The sequence below is a fragment of the Megascapheus bottae genome, chromosome 8 (genome assembly GCF_031878675.1).
Source record: "Megascapheus bottae isolate mThoBot1 chromosome 8, mThoBot2.hap1, whole genome shotgun sequence".
Classification (NCBI taxonomy): domain Eukaryota; kingdom Metazoa; phylum Chordata; class Mammalia; order Rodentia; family Geomyidae; genus Megascapheus; species Megascapheus bottae.
Genome location: NC_143516.1, coordinates 40641255 through 40665686, shown reverse-complemented (window position 1 = coordinate 40665686; position 24432 = coordinate 40641255). Strand labels below are relative to the sequence as shown.

Genomic DNA, 24432 nt, shown 5'->3' with positions numbered 1-24432 from the left:
GAAAATGCTGTGCCTTTAATAATATGTTCAATTGCAAATTCCTGATACTTGATGCATATCAGCTGTGGGAAAATACAGTACTTGGAAAATCATTTCCACAAGAACAGAGGCAGAAATAGTGAGGAAGATGTATTATGAAGTCACCCTCCCCCTTACTATTCTGAGATTTAGTTTATCTGTCAAGTAAGGTTAGTAATACTGAACATATGTGTTTGTTTGTTTTGGTCTTAAATGAGTTACCAAGGCAAATGAATCAACAGTGGCTACCTCTTGGCAAATACTACTACTAGTAGTATAATTATTAATAATATTAATTACTACTAATAGTAATAATAATCCTTTTCCTGTTCTCCCCATCCCCCTCTATTGTTGAACTCTTGTCTCAGGGGATGATAAAACTCTTTTGTGTGTGTGTGTATGCTGGTATTAGGGCTGGAAATCAGGGCCTGGGCCCTGTCTTGGTAAGTGCTTTACCACTTAAGCCACACCTCCACTTTTTGTGATTCATTAGCTCATATTATTATTAGCGACTACAGGAAATATTAGATAATCATCACTTCATTTCAGGCCTTACTTCCTATCATGCAAGTTCTGGTCATTTCTTCTGTAGTTTAAACAATTTCCTCATTAGCCTTCCTAGAACACAAAAGACAGAATTCCTGAAGTTTTCAGTTGCCCTTGAACCTATAGCTTACTAGCTTTACTCTCAATTTATAATGTCTCTTGCTCAATTCCACAACAGATATAAAATCTGTTTTCATTTAAGATTTTTTTTTTTAACTGACACTTGGGCTCATATTCAGAGCCTTGGGTTCTCACTCTATTTTCTTGTTCATAGCTGGCAGTCTATCATTGGAGCCATGCCTCCAGCCCAACATTTTGCTGCTGGTTAATTGGAGATAGTCCCAGACTTTTCTGCCAGGATTGGCTTCAAACTGAGATCTTCCAGATCTCAGAGTACTGAGTGGCTTGGATAACAGGCATAAGCCACCAGTTTCTGGCTAGATATAATGATGTTATCCAGCAACATAAAGTCCTTCAGTGCCTGTTCAGTTTCCTTCTCTTTTCTCTGGACTAATTGCTGTGCAGTCAGCTGCTCCTTATACATAATCTTCCTTAACTCATCCTTTACTCAGCAGAGTTCTAGCTGCTTCTTGCCAGGATGACTTACAAAAACTGTTTCTATCAGCAGCTAAAGCCTAACTTAGAAAATTAGCCAGGAAGAAGTTTGCCTCCACATTACTTTTATTTATTTTATTTTATTTTTATCTTCAAGCTGATTAACATCCTACCCTTCATTCAGTATGTTATCTTAAATATTGGGTTGTCTGGATTTTGAATCAGAGATTCACTTCAAAACTTTTCTAGCCATTCTGTCTATTGCCCACTTCATATAATAGTAATAGGTTTTTGAATTGTATCTGACATAGGTTTCTGCAGCACTGAAACAAGGCCAGATTACACCAACAGAGCTCTGTCAGAAATGTCTGTCCCTCATCAGGAAAACCAAGTTTCTAAATGCTTACATTACTGTATCAGAAGAGGTGGCCTTAAAGCAAGCTGAAGAATCAGAGAAAAGATATAAGGAAGGTAAATTATTTTTAATTATAAGAAAGGTAAGGTACTTTGCTATATCTCTAGAGGAAGAGTTTAATTGGATACAGTGGTCTTTTTTTTGGCAAGTGAAAAGTTAAATATAAAACATACCTGTATTTAAAGAACTGGCCACAAGGTATAGTAAAAATGAGGTTAATAGATATGTGATGCTTTATAATGTCTAACTGTATAAAAGGATAAATTTAATTCCCCCTTGCTAAAAGTAGTAATTATTAAAACAGCTAAAAGCATATTAAAATGTATACATATGTATTTATTTAAAGATACATCTTTATATTTTGAATCAGATTTTCCTATATCACTCTTTTGGATTTTAATTCAGGTCAGTCACTTGGGGATTTAGATGGAATTCCTATTTCCGTAAAAGACAATTTCAGCACATCAGGCATCAAGACAACATGTGCATCAAATATGCTAAAAGGTAACCGATCAGAGCATTTTTTTAGTAAAAGATGAAATACTAAAGCATCAAGATAATCTTAGACTAATGGTAATTTGGAAAAATACTTAGGGTTCTTTACTGTTCCTTTAGAATGCAGAATATTCTTTAGGTTAGATCAGCTTAATGAATAAGTTCTATCTCAGAAGTTTTAGAAATTCTGTTTAAGATGACTCAGTAACTGATCAGCACAAACACACAAAGTGACCTCCAGCTCCAATTTGTGTAAAACAAGGGCACAATTATGAACTGTTGTCATTATTCCTCACTTAAGGGTGGTTTGAGAATTTCTTAAATCAACAGTTATTTATTTCCTGATTCTTCCATCTCTTTAGCACAGTATATTGATGTTTAATTTTGTTCCTCATAGTCTAGTAGGTCTAACGCAAGCATATTTATCAAGATATTTAGATTCTGGGTAAAAATAAATAAAATGAAAAAGAAGTTGACTGAATATCACACTAATAGTCTATAAGGAACATGCTCCAGTCTCCTCTAGTGGATGGATTGGGGCTCATGGTTCTGGAATATATGATAAATTTTTTTAATTGGTAGCGGAAATTTTAATTGAGAATAAAATTTCTAACCGTATATCATCCATGAAGAAAACTCAAGCATAGTGAGCAACATAATGATTTGAAATAAGTATCAAATGAATTGGGTATATATTACTGTCATGCTATAGTTGGAGTTAATATTTATTGGTTGGTTGTGGGGCTTCAAATCAGTTCCTGGGCACTGTCCCTGAGCTCTTTTGCTCAAAGCCAGTATTCTACCACTTTGAGCCACAGCGCCACTTCTGGTTTTCTGATGACTAATTGTAGAGAAGTGTCTGACAGACTTTCATGCCATGCTGGCATTGAACATCTATGTCAGCTTCCTGAGTAGCTAGAATTGCAGGCATAAGCCACCAGCACCTGGCTGAAATCAATAAATAATGTACAGACTACCAATGGAAAACATGTAGTTATTGGGAGAAAAAATGAACTCTTAAAAGAAAATTCAACCTTACTATTCAAATTAGGAATAATTAATGCATCAGTATGAATCGATTAAAGTTTAAAGTTGTGTTTCCTGCATATCATTTCCATGTTCACTATTTTCAGCAATAGTAACAATTTTTTTTCAGGGTATGTACCACCTTATAATGCAACAGTAGTTCAGAAGTTGTTGGATCAGGGAGCTGTACTAATGGGAAAAACAAATTTAGATGAGTTTGCCATGGGGTAAGTAAAACAGAAATTTTCTCCTGTTGTATTTCTCCTATCTATGCCTTTAATATCACTAAATGTAGGTACCTTGAGGATTCTTGGAGATTCTAATACCAATTTCTTAATCCTGTTGTATGATTATGTTTGGTTTTCTAAGAGGAAGATAAGCATATTTTATTTTGGTTTTAGCTTGCTTCAGTGATAAATAATGACACCCGATATCTTTTTATGTGTTTATTTTGCCATTCCTTTATCTTCTTCAATGATGAATACATTCAAATCTTTTGTCTGTTATTTTAATTGGGTTGAGTTGTAAGAGTTCTTTCTTTATTCTGAATTCTGGTATATTAATCAGACAGATGATTTACAAATATATTCTCCAAGTCTCTGGTTTCTTAATTTTGATAAAGTTCAGTTCATCAACTTTTTCTTTTATTATTTATTCTTTGTATGTCCTTAGTAGCTCAAAGTCTAAAGGCTATTTCTCTTAGAAGTTTTTAGTTTTAGTTCATACATTTAGACTTATCCATTGTATAGTAATTTGTATATGGTACAAAACAACTCAGTATTTTTCACATATAAATATCTACTAGTTCCTACATTATTTTTGTCCTATATTAGTTTTTAATAATAATAATAATACTGTCCTCATTAAATTACCTGCACTAGTTTTTGTTTTTGTTTTTTTGTTTTGTTTTGGTTTGGTTTTGGTCAGTTGTGGAGATTGAACACAGGGACTGGGTGCTGTCCCTTAGCTTTTGTGCTCCAGGCTAGTGTTCTACCACTTGAGCCATAGCACCACTTCTGGTTTCCAGTGGTTAATTGGAGAGAAGAATCTCACGCACTTTCCATCATGGACTAGCTTTAAACCTCAGTCCTCAGATCTCAGCCACATAGGTAGTTAGGATTACAGGTATGAGCCAGCAGTCTGGCTTTTTTTTTTAAAAAAAAGACTTTCTGGACTCTGGTTTTAAACTAGGTAGTGAGATTCTTTTTCATTTTGTTGTTCTTTTTCATTTTAAAACATTTTACATGTTTTAAGTGCTTTGTGTTTCATAATAATTTTAGAATTGATTTCTTCCTACAAAGAAGTTTGATGGAATTTTGACTGTGTGGAACTTATAGACTTCCTTTTTTTTTTTTTTTTTCCCAGTCCTAGGGCTTGAACTCAGGGCCTGGACATTGTCCTTGGATTTTTCCTCAAGGCTAGCACTCTACCACATGCCATAGCACCACTTCTAGCTTTTCTATGTATGTAGTACTAAGGAATCAAACCTGGGTTTTTGTTCATGCTAGGCAAACACGCTGTCACTAGGCCAAACTCTGGGCCCCCTAGACTGACTTCTATAAAGAGAAATTGGTGTCTTCCTATTTATCTTCTAATATGTGAACACCTTGATTTTCAACATTGAGATATTGTTTACTTTTTACCCTCCCACAACAATATATATAATTTATACTCCACAGAGTTTTATGCTGGGTGTGTGTGTGTGTGTGTGTGTATGTGTGTGCATGTGCATGTGCATGTACAATGTGTGTGTACCTCAAGCTCTCAATTTCATGACTGATGTTCTGCCACTTCAGGCATACCTCCACTTCCAGGTTTTGGGGTTTTTTTTGCTAGTTTATTGGCAGTATTAGTTTACCCAGGCCAGCTTTGAATTGTAGTTTTCAAATCTTAGTTTCCTGAGTAGGTAAGATTACAGTTGTGAGCCACCAGCAACCAGCTTTATACTTTTTTTTTTTTTTTTTGCCAGTCCTGGGGACTGAACTCAGAACCTGAGCACTGCCCTTGAACACATTTTGTTCAAAGGCTAGTACTCTGCCACTTAAGGCACAGGGCCACTTCTGGCTTTTTCTGTGTACGTGGTACTGAGGAATTGATCCCAGGGCCTTGTGCTTGCTAGGCAAGCACTCTACCACTAAGCTAAACTCCTGGCCCCCAGCTTTATACTTTTTAATGGAATCTTCTTCAATTTCACATTGTTTATTGCTACTACATAGACATATAATTGATTTTTCTTTTTTTTTAATATATGTTTTATTTTATTTATTTATTGCCACTCCTGGGCTTAAGCTCAGGGCCTGAGCACTGTCCTTGGACTTTCTCAAGGCTAGAGCTCTACCATTTGAGCCTCAGCACCACTTCTGGCTTTTTTCTATGTATGTGGTACCGAGGAATCGAACCCGGGTCTTCATGCATGCTAGGCAAGCACTTTAACCACTAGGCCAAACTCCCGGCCTATATAATTGATTTTTCTATATTAATTGCATGTCCCATGACTTTCTTAATTAAAGTTCACTTATTTGTTCTTCATGAATTCTTTGGAATACCTAATATATAATACTTAATTTTATATGTATATATGTGTGTATATATGTATATAACATACTGTACCAGTTAAAAGCTTTAATATTATTGAACTGAGTGTGGAAACAGATATTCCTGCCTTGTTCCTGTTCTTTTCTTTGAGAAAAAGCATTCAGTTTTTCACCAAAAGCCCTTTAGATTTTCCCTTTACAATAGTTGTCACATCTGCAATGTTTGCCTGGTCTGTGTTCCCTATAGAAACAAAGCCCTTGACTGTCAAGCTTACGGTGTTTGGTACTCTGTAGGAATGTGGTTAAAGAACTAATCCATTGAAGTAAACCTGAACAAATGTTTCTTTGGATGTTGTCTTCTTCCTCTTATTAAAATAAACACTGCTAGGGAGGATGAAATGCACTTGACTTGCCTTATTTTGGTCTTAAGTTTCTGAACTTAATTTGATTCTTTAAGAATAGATCATTACTTAGATGATATTCTAGTAGAAGAAAATGTTTAACCTAAATCTAAAGTGCATATTGTGAAAACAAAATCTGTGAAAATGCTACAAATTAAAGAGTCTAAGAAAAGTAAAACAAGAAACCATAAAATTTAGAAAAGAAAACTTGGGAATGACCATGAGTTAGGCACAATGTCACAGAATGCATACAATACAAATCTACTAAATTGATAGATTGGATTTTGTTATAATTTAAAGACTTCTGATCTTTGAAAGACACTCCTAAAACATGAGAAAGCAAAAACAAACAAACAAACAAAAATTTTGGAAGATGTAAGTTGGAGATGAAGATTTATGCTTTTACAAAAGCACTGGCAAGAACCTTTGAGTACAACATCTATAGTAGCTTTTTCATAATTACTCCAACCTCACAATTGCCCAGCATCTACTGACAAAGGATTAAAGAAACAAAAACAGTCACAGCAAAAAAGACACTATGAGACAATGATGACCAAATGCAGAATCTGATTGGGAACTTGATCTTGGGAAAGGATAAAATGCTGTAAAGTATATTATCAAATAAGCTGTCAAAGATGGGTTGCCTACAGTACATTATTATATTGAAGGGAATTTCATTTGATTGATAACTATACTGATTTTGTTACAGAATGCCCTTATTCTTAGAAAATGAGTATCAAATACATGCTAAAGTATTTATAGGTAAAGGGCATGGTATATATAATTTAAATTTGGAGGGGAAAGTATATATATATTTGTACAGATATAAGCACACAAAAAGCATACAACGGGTGTGTGAAATATTAGCCATACATTACTTTGGATGGTGTATGAAGTGGTTTACAAATTGTTTTGATTTTTTTAAATAATTTATCCGAATAAAATTATTTCAAAATTTAGAAATAAGCTGTAAGCTTCTATTTACAATGCTTTTCTTGAAACTTTTGCTAGGAGAACAGATTCTTTCAGAGGATTTCTTATTTTTGAGATTTTTGTTTGCCAGTCCTGGGGCTTGAACTCAGAGCCTGAACACTGTCAGTGGGCTTACTCAGGGTTAGAGCTCTACCACTTGAGCCATAGCACCAGCTTTTTCTTTCTTTCCTTTTTTCCTTCCCTCCTCTCCCCGCCCCCCTCCCCGCCCTGCCTCCCCAGTCCTATGTGGTACTGAGGACTAGAAACCAGGGCTTCATGCATGCTAAGGAAGCACTCTACCACTAGGCCACACTCCTGGTCCTGCTCAGAGGATTTCTTAATTGGAGTTCTTTTCAACTGAAAGACTTAATTTACAAGAGAGATTGTCTTTAATTGAACTGGATTATCTGTTCGGATTTAGTATTTCCTTAGCTAATTATTTCTCCTACTTTCCCCCAAAATGTTTTTTTTTTCATCTTTTTAACTGCCTGTTTAGTACAAATGCCTGCTGAGTAGGCTTCCTACCTTTTCCAACTCAAATTACAGTGGATTTTTAAAGATTAAAAGTATCAGAAGGCGGTGGAGGGAAGGAAACGGGGACAAAAACATGAGAAGGGGTATCAGTGTATAAGAAGTAATGCACCTACTACCTGACAATAAAATAAAATAAATGAAAAAAAAAGTATCAGAGCAAATAATTGACTCAGGAATTGAGAATTGGACATAAACTGGAAGTTTTACTAAGGTATCTTGCCTCACTTCTCTATCTCAGATCTGGGAGCACGGATGGTATATTTGGACCAGTTAAAAACCCCTGGAGTTTTTCAAGACAATATAGAGAAAGGGGGCAGCAGACACCCTGTGAAGAGAACACGAATTCTAATTGGCTCATAACTGGTGGAAGCTCCGGCGGAAGTGCTGCTGCTGTGGCAGCATTCACATGCTTTGTGTAAGATGCTTTTCCAGTCTGTATTTACTCCATCCAAACACAAATAATAATCATAAACCACACGCAAAACCCAACAATAGGGTCATTCCTATACTGGTATTTTTATTTCTTTTTTAGTAAGCTGTCTGTGCTTAAAAATACATCAGGATTATATCCTACGAGTACACTGAGCTGTACAACACACTATATATATGCTTTATATATTTTACTTTAATTATCTGGTTGCTTTTAAGACATTTTATGGACTTTAGATAATAAAGCAGTGAGCATAAATGGACTTCAGTGCATTTCATATCTACTTACTGAGTGAACAGATATTAAGGACTATAATTCCATGGCTTTAGTTCAATATTCTTGAGCTGATAGTGGTTTCTCCTCTATATAATCTGACTTTAAAAGAAAAAAATTGCCTTAGTATATATCAATAGACTATTTAGAATAGCGCTTTCCTGTATGTACAGCTAAAACTGTATCAGTAAACAACTTTTTAATTATCTGCAAATGGTTGTACAAGAGGTGAACAGGATTTCAATCTTCTTTATTTGCCTTACTGCGTATTTGGTAGGAATCCCTTAGTCATACGTTGAGTCCCACTTTTGAAGCATTTCTTAAGCTTACAGCATCTAAAGAAGAATAAATAAGTATGGCTGTTGTTATATTTCTTAGTCTCTTTTTACCTAATTGAAATGTTTCTTCAGTACTACGAAATGTGCTTTTTCTCTTCTTAATTATCCACTAAAGCTCTGGCTCTTTCACAGACATTGCAACCAGTAAGTTATATATATAATTTGGAATGTAGAGCCTTAGTTTCTTCACATTTTTTTCTTAGTTTTCCTGAAATCTTGTTAACAAGTAAAACCATTTCATTTTTATCTCTGTGGAATTTGATAGCATTGCATTAATATTAATGAGCATTCTGACAAGTTAGAACTGCAGGGTTAGGTGCTTTTTTCTGTCCTCATCATCCCACTTAGTGTTCATCTTTCTGAATGTGCTTTGAGAAGATGGCATTTTGACACATAATTCCTATGGAAATGTAGATTTTACATTTACACAGCCGCCAGTGAATGCTAATGAGAGAATGTATCTTTTAAAACTGTGAAAGCAACCGTCTGATTTTGTAGTTTTAATGGACTTGGTGAGAAAAGAAATATAATTTGCATTCTCTGAGGAACCCAAGTGCCATGTTACTGTTAGGAGTATTTCTTACCCTACATGCAACCAGTAGAAGCACAGACTAAAAGTAACCACATTGATGTGTCCCAAGCTACGAAGTTTTCTGTTTTTGTTTTTCCCTTTTGATTTATTCCTTTTATACTGTTTTTGTTGTTTGTGTTGGTGTGCTTTGCAGCCACTAAAATGAATGATAGTGTGCTATATAGTGACATGGGAAGCTGTCAGGGTATACTGTTAAGGTGAAACACAAGTTACAGAGAAATGAGTATATGAGTATGGTCCTATTTCTATTGAAAATAATAACAGTATGGATATCAGTCATTGCACGAAAATGTCTGGCTGAAAAGATCAAAACAGGGCTAGGGTTTTTTTCCCCATATCATAACATTACATTTAATTTTTGCAATAGATATATACTACTCTTGTATCAGTACCCCTAAATTTTCTGAAAGTTGTTTGAAACTTTATTTTAAACATGAAACTTGCTATCCTCACCATTCTTCAGTCCTGTCAAGTACATTGTTGTACAGCTAATCACTAGAACTCTTTGCATCTTGCACAACTAGGACTTTTTTTTCTTACTAACCTCCCTGCTAACCCTGGTAACTGCATTTCTGCTGTCTCTATGGTGCTTTAGTACTGTAGTATTTATCTTCTTGTCGTTGGCTTATGTCTCTTAGCATAATGTCTTCAAGGTAGGCTTTTTGTTTTTGTTGTTGTTATTCCAACAAGATTAACACTCTATAAGTGTAAACAAATTGTGCTAACAGGATTCACACCCTGTAAGTGTGAATAATCACTTTATAGTTGGTGTGCATACAAATGAGTGAAAAAGTTTTCAGAAATGCACATCAATGAAACTTTTGGTTATTATGTAAAACTACTAGTACTTAGTAAGGATACTAAGTACTAAAACAACTGAATCTTGTACAGTTAGAAATACAAATTGGAATACTCTTCCTGGCAAGTAGTTTGGTCAATATGTCAACAATTTATAATGACAAAAATTTATAATTACAAATTGCTTCTTGGAATATAGTCTATAAGTAACCAGATACAAGGGCAAACACCTTACGTTTAAAAGTGTCCATTACAGAGGGGCCGGGAGTTTGGCCTAGTGGTAGAGTGCTTGCCTAGCATGCATGTAAGGCCCGGGTTCAATTCCTCGGTACCACATACATAGACAAAAGCCGGAAGTGGTGCTAAGACTCAAGTGGTAGAGCTCTAGCCTTAAGAAAGCCCAAGGACAGTGCTCAGGCCCTGATCTCAAGCCCAGGACTGGCAAAAAAAAAAAAAAAAAAAAAAAGTGTCCATTACAGAGATACTATTCCACTTGGGAGACAGATGTAAATATTTATGTAAGTTAAGGTACATCTCCACCATGATTCTAGCAGAAGGTTGTATCTGAATTTCTGGAAGAAGTGTGTAGGCAAGTAGATGAATAGTTACTATAGTAGGGTAGTATACATACAAACGAGAAAATTTTTCAAAGCATGCACATCATCGAAAAGCAATCAATGTGAAGGCATATTTAAAAATTGACATTAACTATACAATAATATCAAAGGAAGGTATATATGTCCAGTAGGAGACTGGACTTTGCTTCTAGTTAGTAGAAATTTACTTTTCCTTCCTTTTTTTCTTCCTTCCTCCTTTTCATTGTTTTTTTTCTTCTTTCTTTTCTTTCTCACTTCCTTCCTTTTGTTTTCTTTCTTTTTTTCTTTTTTGTCAGTACTAGGATTTAACTAGGAGTCTCACATTCCTAGTGGTAGTCTGTCATTTTAACCGTGAGCCATACCTTCAGCCTAACTTTTTTTTTTTTTTTTTTTGGTGCCAGTCCTGGGCTTCAGCTCAGGGCCTGTGCACTGTCCTTGGACTTTCTCAAGGTTAGAGCTCTACCACTTGAGCCTCAGCACCACTTCCGGCTTTTTTCTATTTATGTGGTACCGAGGAATCGAACCTGGGTCTTTGTGCATGCTAGGCAAGCACTCTACCACTAGGCCAAATTTCTGGCCCCGAGCCTAACTTTTTTTGGTGCCAGTGCTGGCTTTGAACTCAGGGCCTGAATACTGTCTTTTTTTTCTTTTTTTGGGGGGGGGGTCGATAGTGGGGCTTGAACTCTGGGCCTGAGCCCTGTTCTTGAGCTCTTCAGCTCAAGGCTAGCACTCTACCACCTGAATCACAGCTACACTTTAGCTTTTTGTGAATAATTGAAGATAAGAATCTCATAAACTTGCCTGTGCAGTGTGGCTTCAAACTACAATCCTCAATTCTCAGCCCCCTGAGTAGCTAGGATTACAGATGTGAATCACTGGCACCCTGTAAAAGTATATTTTTAAGGTACACATTGTAAAAAGATAGATTCCAAACATACTTGAAATATACCATTCTTCTAAAGAGAGTTCCATTTAAATTGCAGGGCTTTAGGATCAGATACTGGAGGATCGACCAGAAATCCTGCTGCCCACTGTGGGCTTGTTGGTTTCAAACCAAGCTATGGCTTAGTTTCTCGTCATGGTCTCATTCCCCTGGTGAATTCAATGGATGTGCCAGGAATCTTAACCAGATGTGTGGATGATACAGCAATTGTGTTGGGTATCTATTTTATTACATATTATTTGAAACCCTTTTACTATAAAATTATAACATGAGACTGTTGCACATAACTATTTATCCTTATAGATGTACTGGCTGGACACGATCCCAAAGATTCTACCACAGTACAAGATCCTGTTAAGCCATTCGTGCCTCCAATTTTGACAGATGTGAGCAAATTATGTATAGGAATTCCCAAGGTAAGCTTTTTTTTCTTACTTTTTTTTGGGGGGGGGGTGGTGTGGGAGGTTGGTTGTGGGGCCTGAACTCAGGTTCTGGGTGGTTTCCCTGAGCATTTTTTAAGGCTAGCTTTGAACCACAGCACCACTTTAGGTTTTGAGTGGTAACTGGGATAAGAGTCTCATGAAACTTTTCTACTCGTGCTAGCTTCAAACTGCAGTCTCAAATCTCAGCCTCCTGAGTAGTTAGGATTACAGGCATGAGCCACCAGTGCCCAGCCTATATATGAAGCTGTGTTTATTTTGGATTGTAGGACTTAAACTTGGGGCCCAGGTGCTATCCCTGAGCTCTTTTACTCAAGGCTAGTGCTCTACCACTTGAGCCACAGCGCTATTTTTTCTTATATTTCTTTACAGAAAAACTGCAATCTCAAACTGAATAGGCTTAGAAAGACCACTACTTTTGTTAGACATGCAACTTGAGTATGTGCTAATATCTCTCAGGCCCGTTTCCTTGCCTACAAAATTATATTACCCTGCAGAATAAGGAGGTTTCTCCACCTTAGTACAGCTGGCATTGGGGCAGGTTGATTTTTTTTGTTGCAGAAGATGATGCTGTACTTATCAGAAGTTTACATGCACCTCTGGCCCCTCCATCTATGTCCCCTAGAGGCCAGTAGCACTTCTTACCACCATCACAACCTCACAACCAAAAATTCCCAAATTCTCCATAGCTTGGGAAAAAGAAGCAAAAATTCCCAGAAATTCCCAAATGCCCCATGGCTTGGGAAAAGGAAGCAAAAATTGCCCTCAGGTAGGACCACTACTCTAGAGAAATGCTACTTTATTAAAAAGTCTTTCATTAAGGTAACTAAACTAGGCTGGGAGTTTGGCCTAGTGGTAGAGTGCTTGCCTATCATGCACGAAGACCCAGGTTCAATTCCTCGGTACCACATACATAGAAAAAAGCTGGAAGTGGTGCTGTGGCTCAGGTGGCAGAGCTCTAGCCTTAAGAAAAGTCCAAAGACAGTGCGCAGGCCCTGAGTTCAAGACCCATGATTGGCAAAAAAAAAAAAAAAAGATAATTAACTACCTGTGCCTTTTAAGGACTGAGACCACAGGCTTAGGAAACAGACCCAGTTAAGGGATCCCAGCCTACTATAAATATTAGGAGTGTTACTTAACTTGTTGAGTCTCAATACCTTTCATTCATAAAATGAGGAACAATAATACCTCCATAGTGGATTTGTCAGAATCATTCAATGAGCAAACCTTTGAAGGCATGTAGCACATTATGTAATACTTAAGTACTTAGCAAATATGAATTCCCAGCCAGATCTCCAATCTTTAAATTATTATATCCAGCTTATAACAACTGGGGCTGTCCTTGTAACATAAACACTCCTGGCTCAATCTTTCTTACTCTCTACCAGCAATATTGTCAAGTTTTTTGATTGCTGTTTTTTTGTTTGGTTTGGTCCTGGGCCTTGAACTCAGGCCTGAGTGCTGCTCCTGAGTTCTTCAACTTAAGGCCAGTGATCTACCACTTGAGCCACAGCGCCACTTCCAGTTTCCTGGTGGTTAAGTGAAGATAAGAGTCTCACCACTTTCATGCCCAGGTTGACTTTGGACTGTGATCCTCAGCTCTCAGCCTCCTGAATAGTTAGGATTACAGGCATGAGCCACCAGCACCCGTCTATTATCAGGTGTTATAAGTGATCTTAGTATACAAGTTTTTATAAACCTATATCGATGTTTTCATTTCTGTATGTTGGCTTTTTTTCCTATAAGGAATATCTTGTACCAGAATTATCAAGTGAAGTACAATCTCTCTGGTCCAAAGCTGCTGACCTCTTTAAGTCTGAGGGAGCCAAAGTGATTGAAGTGTCATTGCCCCACACCCGTTATTCGATTGTCTGCTACCATGTACTGTGTACATCCGAAGTGGCATCAAACATGGCAAGATTTGATGGTCTAGAATATGGTAAGATAGCTGGGTGTTGTTTTGGTTTTGGTTTTGGCATCAGTGGCGGGGCTTGAACTCAGGGCCTGGTGCTACTTCTAAACTGTTTTTGTTCAAGGCTAATGGTAAGAGTCTTATAGACTTTCCTACCAGCCTGGATTCAAACTACAATCCTCAGATCTCACCCTCCAGAGTAGTTAGGATTATAGGTGTGAGCTACTGATGCCCAGCAGATACTGCATTTTTTTTTTTAATTAGTTGCCCCGCAGACATTCAGAAGGTTCCCTTGAGCTGGGCACCAGTGGCTCATGCCTATAATCCCAGCTACTCAGAAGGCCAAGATCTGAGGGCACACAAATCTGAGAGACTTCTCTTTTCACCAATTACAGCAAAAAGTAGAGGGATGGCTCAAGTAATAGAGCACCACCCATGAGTGAACAGCTGAGAAGTCTAGAGGATGAGACCCTGAGTTCGAATCCCAGTACTGGCACACAATCACACACACACACACACACACACACACACACACACACACACACACACACCTAAGATAACAGTAATGATTCAGAAAAGTAAACTGATGAATCATTTTACTATGTCATTTTAGCATTTTATGTGCATAAGCTCTTCATCATAAATATATGTTCTGTTTACTTCTCCAGACTGAATATTTGAAAGAGCTAATGACTTTGTGGGCTCAGCCCATCTAATGTAGTTCCTGACACAAGGTAGAAAAGGTAGAACTCAATACATGTTTGGATGGGCAGGTGGCTGGAGGCTAGATGGGGGTGGGGAGTGAACAGATGGATGAAGTTTGTTTTTTGATTATGTTCTTTTCTTTCTGTGGTCAGTCATAAGGCTGATAGAGAAGAAGAACTACGAAGTGCAATTTCCAAAAATTTCAATATAGGCCTAATTTTCAGCCAAAATATTACTACTCTTTTGTGTTCAGGTCACAGGTGTAATACTAGTGTGTCTACTGAAGCCATGTATGCTGCAACCAGAAGAGAAGGATTCAATGATGTGGTGAGAGGAAGAATTCTCTCAGGAAACTTTTTCTTATTAAAAGAGTAAGACAGTTTATTAGAGAATTTTCCCCAAAATAATCTCAAATATAAAACAGTAGCACATCTATCAGGTTTATTAAGTAAAATCCTCATGCTTGGGCTAGGAAAGGCCTATTGTATGATACTTTAAATTTTTTTTTAATTGTTGTGCCAAGTAAATAATAAGCACAACTGTAAGTAGGAAGCCCTGAAGGATTTGTTTTACTAATTATCCTATTATTTTAGTGATTCTCATCAGTTGTATTCAGCAAATGTAGTGTCTTCAGTTTAAAAAGTCTTTGCATAAGAAACTTTGAGACAGTATTTCATTTTTCCTATACCTAAGTCATTATAAGGATCTGGTCAATATGGAAATCAGTCTTTTAGTATGGAATATAACCAAATAATATTTGCGTATATTCAAAAACTATTATTTGAATGTTATTGCCACCTTGGCTTATTGCTGTTAGAGATTTAAGCAGGGAGTTTTATTATTGTCTAAAAAAATTCAGTGATCCAACTTAGTTTTCGTTTGCTTTATGTATCCCTTTTCCCTGAGAATCCAGTGATTCTTTAACAAAAACATAATGTAAAAGTATTTTTATAATGTCCTTAGAGTGTCATCTGTTTTATTCCCACAGGAACTATGAGCATTATTTCATCAAAGCACAGAAAGTGAGGCGCCTCATTGCAAACGATTTTGTGAGTGTGTTTAACTCTGGAGTGGATGTCTTGCTGACTCCCACTACCTTGAGTGAGGCAGTGCCATACGTGGAGTTCATCAAAGAAGACAACAGAACTCGAAGTGCCCAGGATGATATTTTTACACAGGCTGTAAATATGGCAGGTGAGGATCCCTTAAGAATGTTCTGCTTTCGGGGCCGGGAGTTTGGCCTAGTGGTTAAAGTGCTTGCCTAGCATGCATGAAGACCCGGGTTTGATTCCTCGGTACCACATACATAGAAAAAAGCTGGAAGTGGTGCTGAGGCTCAAGTGGTAGAGCTCTAGCCTTGAGAAAGTCCAAGGACAGTGCTCAGGCCCTGAGCTGAAGCCCAGGACTGGCAAAAAAAAAAAAAAAAAAAAAAAAAGAATGTTCTGCTTTCTTCCAAAGTTTTGTACAACATCCTTATCTTCAACTAGGTTCTAGCTGACTTGTATCCTAGAAGCAATAGCCTATTCTTCTGGAATACTTAGGAATGTAAATGCTAATACCACACACACACACACACACACACACACACACACACACACACACACATTTAACATTTTTAAAGTTCTAATCTGAAAATAATGAAATACACAGATAGTTGTAAAGTAATATAATGAATACTGATAAGCCTTTTATCTGAATTCATCATTGTTAACAGTATGCCTCATTTTTTTCTTCATTCTACAGATGCAAACAAATGCACACACACATACACACACACACGGACACAACATCCCTTGCTTTTTTATTTTTAGCATAATTATTTTAAAAGTTTTAGGCATGATACTTCTTGCATAAAAAAAGGTGTTCTACATAACCAGAGTTCCTTTGATCATACCTAAAGAGTTGGAATTTATTCAATAATAATCTGAACTAGGTCCATATTTCAATTTTCTCAGTTGTACTAAATTTTTATAGTTGCCTTTCCTCCCAAAGATATTACATTTGTTTATAATATCTTTTAAGAATCTACAGCAATCACTGAAGTTTCTCAGGTTTCTTTCTTTCTTTTTTTTTTTAAAGAACCACATCAAGCAGGTTATAATTTTGTCCTAGTCATCAAACATAATGTAATGACTGCAGAGGAAAGCATATCATCCACCCTTCTCTTTTATTTAGATGCTCTATTGTGATTGAACCCAGGGCCTCGTGAGTGTTTGCAGATACTCTGCCACTTCACTGCATACCTAGCTTCTCCCTTTCATTTTTAAAGGTTATTTTTGTTGGATATGGTATTCTGGCTCAGTAGTCTCCATCTCTGGCATGTGAAATATGTTGTGACACCTAGTTTTGTCCCACTGAAATTTCTAATGAGAAGTCACCCAACTTTAAAATTTTTTGTCTTCAGTGATATCCATGGTACTGCAGATCAAGCTCAGGACTTTACACACAGTTAGCAAATCTTCTATCACTAAGCTACATCCCCAGCACTTGTAGATAAAGTTTTACTGCATAGTTCAGGCCTTGAATTGCTATGGCTTGAAACTCATGATCCTCCTGCCTCAGTCTCCTGTGCTGGGATTACAGGCATGTACCACCATTGCACAATCACCTAGCAATACAGATGGCTTTTGGAGAGTTTAATCCACTTGTCCTGTAAGATGTCCCATTATACTCTGGATTTGTCAGATTGTCCCCTCATAGTTGGGTTGACTTAAACATTTTTGGCAGAAACACTATATACTTTTCACCTCACAAAGCAATTGGTATCATTTTGTCCCATTTTTGGAAACTAAGTTGAGATAACTTTCGGAGGTAACTGCCAGATTGTCCCTATAAAGGTATAGAGGTATAGTTTTCCTTTATCATTTATAAGAAACTTCTAGAGCAATAGAAACATGATTACATTATTTCCTCAATATCTCAAACCCAGGTTTTATCCACTGATAATTCTTCCTGAATCACTTACTACTTAGAGAATTACAAAATGCTGGTTGCTCTCTTCTATATTTGTTAGCTATCACCCTTCTGTAAGTAAGAGCAATTTCTCTGGGAAGCTATTTCTATGCCTCAGTTACCTTTTTTTGTTGCTTGTGGGGCTTGAACTCTGGGCCTGAGGGCTGTCCCTGAGCTCTTTAGCTGCCGCTCTACCCATTGAGCCACAGCGCCACTTCAGTTTTCTTGTGGTTAATTGGAGATAAGAGTTTCATGGACTTTAGTGCCCAGGCTGGCTTTGAACCGTGATCCTCAAATCTCAGCCTGAGTAACTAGGATTACAGGTGTGAGCCACTGTGCCTGGCTATTGTTTGTTTGTTTGTTTGTTTGTTTGTTTGCTTGCCTGCCAGTCCTAGGGCTTGAACTCAGGGCCTAGGCACTGTCTTTGAGCTTTCTCAAGGCTAGCACTCTACTCTTGAGCAGCAACACCACTTCTGGCTTTTTCTGTATTCGTGATCCCAACTAATCAAACCCAGGGCTTCCTGCATGCTAGGCAAGCACTCTACCAATAGGCCAAACTTTCAACCCGTTGGGTTTCTTTTCTTTTTTTACTTCTTCATAAGAAATTATTGTCATTGTTTTTGATGTTGAAGTTGTCCTAATTTTCAAGTTGTATATATCCTCAAAACTTGTTTCTATTTCAATTACTGAAAATTTTCTTGCTTTTATGGCATAATAAGATATCTAGGATCTTGTACTTTTCCTCTCGCATGTGTTGAATGGAAACTACATTGAAGGTAATGTACTTAAAATCTGGGACTCCATTGGTTCTGAGGTACTTTCTTATCTAATGGGTTGGTCCAAACAGAGCAAGGATATAGGAAAAGAAGCATCTCCCCTCTTTAGAGGGGAGTTTCTAATTACATGTTCATTTATCCCTTGATGAAGCCCTCTTCATCTATAAAAAGTTTCTTCAAAAATATCAAAAAACAAGGACACATAAGGTATTGAATAAAATAGCTAAATGTTGAAAATGACCTCAGTGTCCAATTGTAGAGGACTGGTGAATATGGCAAAAACCCACATAATAAAAGCATTGTACAGCTATAAAAAGGAAAAGAAGATCTCTATGAACTGAGACAACACAACCTCTAAGATATATTGTTAAATGAACAAAGCAAAAATATGTATGTGATAGAATTTTTTTGACAGTCTTGGGTCTTGAACTCAGGGTCTGAGCACTGTTTTTGGGCTTTCTCATGGCTAGTGCTCTACCACTTGAGCCACAACACCACTTTTGGCTTTTTCTGTGTATTAGGAACCGAGGAATCCAAACCTGAGTCTTCCAGCCTGCTAGGCAAACATTCTACCACTAGGCCACACTCCCAACGATGGGACATTTTTGTACAACCTTTTCTTCCTATAGCTCTTAGCATAGAAAATGAAGAGATAGCACCAGGAGTTTGGCCTACTGATAGAGTGCTTGCCTAGCAAGCACAAAGACCCAGGTTCGATTCCTTGGTACCACATACATTAAAAAAAGCCAGAAGTGGTGCTGTGGCACAAGAACACTAGGCCTTAAGAAAGCCCACAGACAGTGCTCAGACCCTAAATTCAAGTCCCGGGACTGGCCAAAAAAAAAAAAGAAGAAAATGGAAGAGGTCTTTACATCTTTGACTGGAGAATTTATCAACTCAATTTCTTCCTTTTCCTCAGGGTTGCCAGCAGTGAACATCCCAGTGGCTCTCTCAAGCCAAGGGCTGCCAATAGGACTGCAGTTTATTGGACCTGCATTTTGTGACAAGCAGGTTCTCACAGTTGCCAAGTGGTTTGAAAAACAAGTACAGTTTCCAGTTATTCAGCTTGAATTCATGGAAGATCATTCATCAATTCTCAGTAATGAAAAATTACCTTCTGTTTCTCTAAAACAATAATGATAAATGGATCATGAAAATAAAAATTGCTTTTGAAGATTCTGTAGTCTAGTCCTACAACCACGCTTAATTCTTGTAATTAGGATCATTGTCAATATAGTCATTCCTCAGAGTCACTTTTTATAATTCCTGTGATGTAGTTAATTAATTATAATGATTTTTCCTGCCTGGTAAACATCCAAGTGCAATGGACAGGATTTCTTCTATGATATAAAATACATGTACCTAACAAACTGAACACAGTTTATAACATGTCTATTAAGAGAACAGAACTTACAGTAAGCTTGGGGAACAAATGTCAAAATCTCTATATATTTATAATGAGAGCACTAACAAAAGCAATAATTGTACCTCCAGAGATAACCTGTAGCCTGGAAGGGCACTTACGGTATGGTAGAGGATACCTCGGAAAACATTCAAAGACGCACAGAACAGCCTAGCGTAGTGCAGTCTTTCGAGAGAAGCTCCAATCATGGGAGGCAGTACTCTGCCAGGACTCAGGATCTGCAAGATCTGGATTCCCCTCTCTGGGGAGGAGCCCTGGGAGCAGATACCTTTTAGTTCTCTAAAAATACAGCTAAAATGATCTAACTTGTTTTCTTTCTTCTTTACAGTTAAAGTTACAGTGTTAACACTGAGTTCATTCTCTTTTTTACCAATTACAGATGAGAAGCATTCTTACCACTGAAGAGATTACATTACATTATGATTTTGTCTTAGATGCACAATGTGTAAGTAACAAGCAATTGACAAAACTTGCAGATTGTGGGCCCAGTGGCTCACACCTGTAGTCCTTGCTAGTTCAGAGGTTGAGGTCTGAGGATCACAGTTTGAACCCGCTCAGGCAGATATATCCAAAATACTAATCTCCAGCTCATCAACAAAAAGCTGCAGAAAGCTAATCACCCAAAAAGGTGTGATTCAAGTGGTGGAGCACCACTTTTGAGGGAATAAACCATGGGAGAACACAAGGCCTTGAGTTCAAGCCCCAGTACTGGTACCAAAAAGGAAAAAAAAGAAACTAGGTTATCTGGTAATTTCATAAAGAAATCAGAGATAAGACCCTCCCTTTCCCAGTTGCTATCTTCCTTGAGGTACCTCTTTGTGACATCTTTCATAAATGTTCTCTATTTGGGCCCTGAAGTCAAAGACATAGTAATGTTAGTATTTGGCCGTCTTTCCTGGAAATCCTGCTCTTTTAACTCCAGTGAGGTGTCATTATGGATTCCTTTTGTCTTTACTAGGGCACTTTTCACCTCATGCTCATCAGGCATTCTAGCTTGGCACATACAGATGATTAACCAGTGTCAGTAGGAAGCTAAATTATTCTATCGTCAAATCTCTTTGATTAGTCAGAAAGAAAATCTTTTGTAAATTCACAGTACATGAAAATATAATGAAACTGAACCACTAGAATGTTTTACCAGAAGAACTTAAGCTGCCCATTTCTTTTATTACTAGTTTTGCTTCTTCACTGGGATCTGCCCACCCCCAGATGCTCAAACAGAAGCTTTGTGTGTCAAGATCACTAATATTCTTGCAACCCTGAATCCCTAGGATTAATAGGAAACTTGGATTCTATTTGGCCTTCTACCTCCATTGGGATTTCACACTATTGTGTGGTAGATCTAGGCATGAGAACAGAGCAGCCACTCCTTAAAAGGCAGATTGGAGTCTTTATTGGAGCACTAGCAGATGGCAGGGGCACTCCACAAAGCCCTACTGCCCAGAATAGAACCAACACTGCTTAGATACCCCAAAACCACACAAGGTGCATGAAATGAAAAGGTAGAAAGCAAATCAGATGTGAACATAAATTTAAAAAAACCAGTGGACACTCAAATCTAACAAAGATGTTAAATTAAGCCAAAACAAATCAAATGCGGACTAGAACTTACCAATTCAAACACATTTGTAATCGAAACGATGTTCTCTATTAGTAAAGCCTTTTACTTAGACCTGATCTCCTTACTTCAGTTACCTAAAGGTTCAGGCAACCAGAAAATATTAAAAGCAGGCAAAAAAGAATTCTTTTTTTTTTTTTTTTTTTTTGCCAGTCCTGGGCTTGAGCTCAAGGCCTGAGCACTGTCTTTGGACTTTCTCAAGGCTAGAGCTCTACCACTTGAGCCTCAGCACCACTTCTGGCTTTTTTCTATATTTGGTACTGAGGAATCAAACCCGGGTCTTCATGCATGCTAGGCAAGCACTTTAACCACTAGGCCAAACTTCCGGCCCCCAAAAAAGAATTCTTGCTGAGCCTTTTTTTTTTTTATAACATGTATCAGTTTGAATTTTTTTTTCAAGTATACACCTGTTCCCATGTCTCAACTGGATGCACTAATTACTTGATTCTGGAAACAGAGATTCAACATGTACTGTTCCCCCATTATTAATAGTCAACTGACATGGAAGGATGCTATGTAGTGTTGCTCCTCTCCACCTTTACTCCAAACCTAGTGCGTTTCATTTGCCAAGTCTTTGAGAATTCAAGTCACAGATGTTGTCTGTGACTTAGAGAATTGACCCCTGAAATTGTCAAGAGTTACTTCTAAGCAGCGAAGTGACTACAAGTGTAAGATAAGTGTTTTGATCAGGTCAAAACCAAACCATGCCATATAGAGAAAGGAGAAATGGTCTGAATCAACAGTAGAAGCATGGTAGTATAAAAAGAAACGTGATGCAACTCTAAATGATAACCCCAGGTGGGTGCCTCTTGCAAAGGAGCAAGAAGCAATCCAGTGTTCCGTGCTAGCTCACACTTACTGTTACCAAGAAATTCACTTGAAACCAAAGCAGAATGTTCCCTCTGAATGGCTCTCTAACATCAGGTCCTGTATTATGACAATGAACTTGGGCCATCTAGAAAAAGGCAGCATGTACAGAACAGCTTCCAAAAATGACGAAGATTGATTTCTAGTAGGAGATAACCTGTACTTCCTAATGGGAACAGGTACCTTTGGCATTTTAAGAGCAGACTGAAGATAGTAGTGAAATGTACCCAGGATAGCAATTAGTAGATCTCCAAGCTGTGTGCTCCCTCCAAGCAAGGGGACAAACAATGCCATGTTTAAATTAGCTTTTGTTATGAACATTCGATCATTAGCCAGCCCCCTTTCTTCAGACATGTGATTATCCATACAAAGACTAAATGTATGCTGTTGGAAGCATATGATGGAGTTTATTCACTGTTTACAAGCAACAGAGGCAGTCTAAAATAGAAAAGTCCTCCGCTCTTTCATAAGTAGTGTGTACACCAGATAAGAAACCTGAGAAGACTCAGCCAACATTAAGGGAAAGTAACTACTAGAGAGCTTTAGATGAACTTTTTGTTTCCTTTTTCTTTATACCTGAATGGGGTATGAATCCAAAAGGATTTTAGTCAGTTTAGAAATACATTATTACACTAAAAACCAGAAACAGGAACTGTATGTAGCTCAAGTGGTAGAGCACTAGCCTTGAGTGAAAAGCTCAGGGACAGCACCCAGGCCCTGAATTCAAGCCCCATCACTGACAAAAATAAATAACAAATAAACTACAGGCAATGGAAATGAGGTGTTTTTTCTTTGTTGCTGTTTTTCTTTTTGTTTAGGAAGGTTGAGAATATAAGTGAAGCCACTGTTAAACTATAAATAAGGTTAAAGACACAATTATTTGTGAAGGGGTTAACTTCCATTTATGTCAAAGGCTCTGTAGTGTGTGATATAGTGGAGAATTACCTAGTAGGGCAAAGCCACCAGATTTAAAAAGCAAACCAACCTCCCCTTGAAACCAGTTTATTGCCATTTATAAGCTATGCAACTTGTTTGAGCTTCAGTATCCTAATTTCTAAAATAAGGGTGTCTGTTTCATACATTAATAGTACACTGAAAGCATCTAGTATAATACCTGACAAAGCAGGCATTAAGTAAATATATATGAAAAGAGGCTAGTTAGTGACTCATGCCTATAATTGTAGCTACCTGGGAGGTACAGGTAGGAGAACTAAGGTCTGAGGCCAATCTTAACAAAAAGATCCAATGTGAAAAACAAAAATGAAAAGTATTGGGAATGTGGTTCAAGTGGTAGAAATGCTTGCCTGAGCCCTGAGTTTACCCTCTATTACCAGCAAAAAAAAAAAAAAAATTTTTTTCACAGAAGGAGCCTTAAATTTTTATTTCCATTATAAAGGTGGTGTACAGAGGGGTTACAGTTACATAAATCAAACAACAAGTACATTTCTTTATTTCCTTTTTTTTGTTTGTTTTGCCAGTCCTGGGGCTTGAGCTCAGGGCCTGAGCACTGTCCTTGGGCTTTCTCAAGGCTAGAGCTCTACCACTTGAGCCATAGCACCACTTCCAGCTTTTTCTATGTATGTGGTACCAAGGAATCAAACCTGGGTCTTTGTGCATGCTAAGCAAGCACTCTAGCACTAGGCCAAACTCCTGGCCCTAAAGACCACCCACAGTTTTGTGAATAAAATTTGGTTTTGTTTTTTTATTCTTTTGTGATAGTACTGGGGTTTGAACTCAGGGCCCGGTCATTGCTCCTTAGCTTTTTCACTCAAAGCTCATGCTCTACCATTTGAGCTTGCAGCTTTTTTGATAATTAACCGGAGAAAAGAATCTCTCAGACTTCCCTACCCCAGCTGGCTTCAACTCAGGATCCTCAGATTTCATCCTTCTAAATAGCCTAGGTTCTTAGTTTGTGAATAAGTTTTGACAGAGCCCAAATTTACCTCATTAAAATTAGTTGCATTCCAACATACAGACAGATAAATAAGACTACAAATTTCTGTATCTGGCCAGGGGCATGACTTAGTGGTAGAGTGCTTGCCTAGCATGCACAAAGCCTTGGGTTCAATTCCTTGGTACCACATATACAAAAAAAGTTGATAATGATGCTGTGGCTCAAGTGGTAGAGTTCTAGCCTTGAGAAAGCTCAAGGACAGTGCCCAGGCCCTGAGTTCAAGCCCCAGGACTGGCAAAAAAAAATAAAAAAATAAAAAGTTCTTAGCTGCACTGACTTAAACATTTTAAGTAGAGGCTATCAACAACCCACTGGTACA

The 24432-nt window shown here is 37.6% G+C and overlaps 1 protein-coding gene across 3 annotated transcripts in view; it reads left to right on the top strand.

Annotated features, from left to right (window-relative positions):
- Window positions 1-24432, top strand: part of Qrsl1 (glutaminyl-tRNA amidotransferase subunit QRSL1) — a 70244-nt gene that overhangs the window by 7776 nt on the left and 38036 nt on the right. The window contains exons 2-13 of one of the 3 annotated variants that reach the window (XM_090338359.1): window positions 1431-1590; window positions 1940-2038; window positions 3186-3282; window positions 7735-7911; window positions 11507-11682; window positions 11770-11882; window positions 13653-13845; window positions 14777-14894; window positions 15512-15717; window positions 19171-19350; window positions 20054-20119; window positions 20850-21400. In XM_090338359.1, the coding sequence (XP_090194485.1) occupies window positions 1431-1590; window positions 1940-2038; window positions 3186-3282; window positions 7735-7911; window positions 11507-11682; window positions 11770-11882; window positions 13653-13845; window positions 14777-14894; window positions 15512-15717; window positions 19171-19350; window positions 20054-20076 (1542 nt within the window). In that variant the 3' untranslated portion in view covers window positions 20077-20119; window positions 20850-21400. Of the gene's footprint in view, window positions 1-1430; window positions 1591-1939; window positions 2039-3185; window positions 3283-7734; window positions 7912-11506; window positions 11683-11769; window positions 11883-13652; window positions 13846-14776; window positions 14895-15511; window positions 15718-19170; window positions 19389-20053; window positions 20120-20849; window positions 21401-24432 lie in introns of those variants that run through there. The other 2 variants (XM_090338358.1, XM_090338357.1) reach the window with 2 other exon arrangements.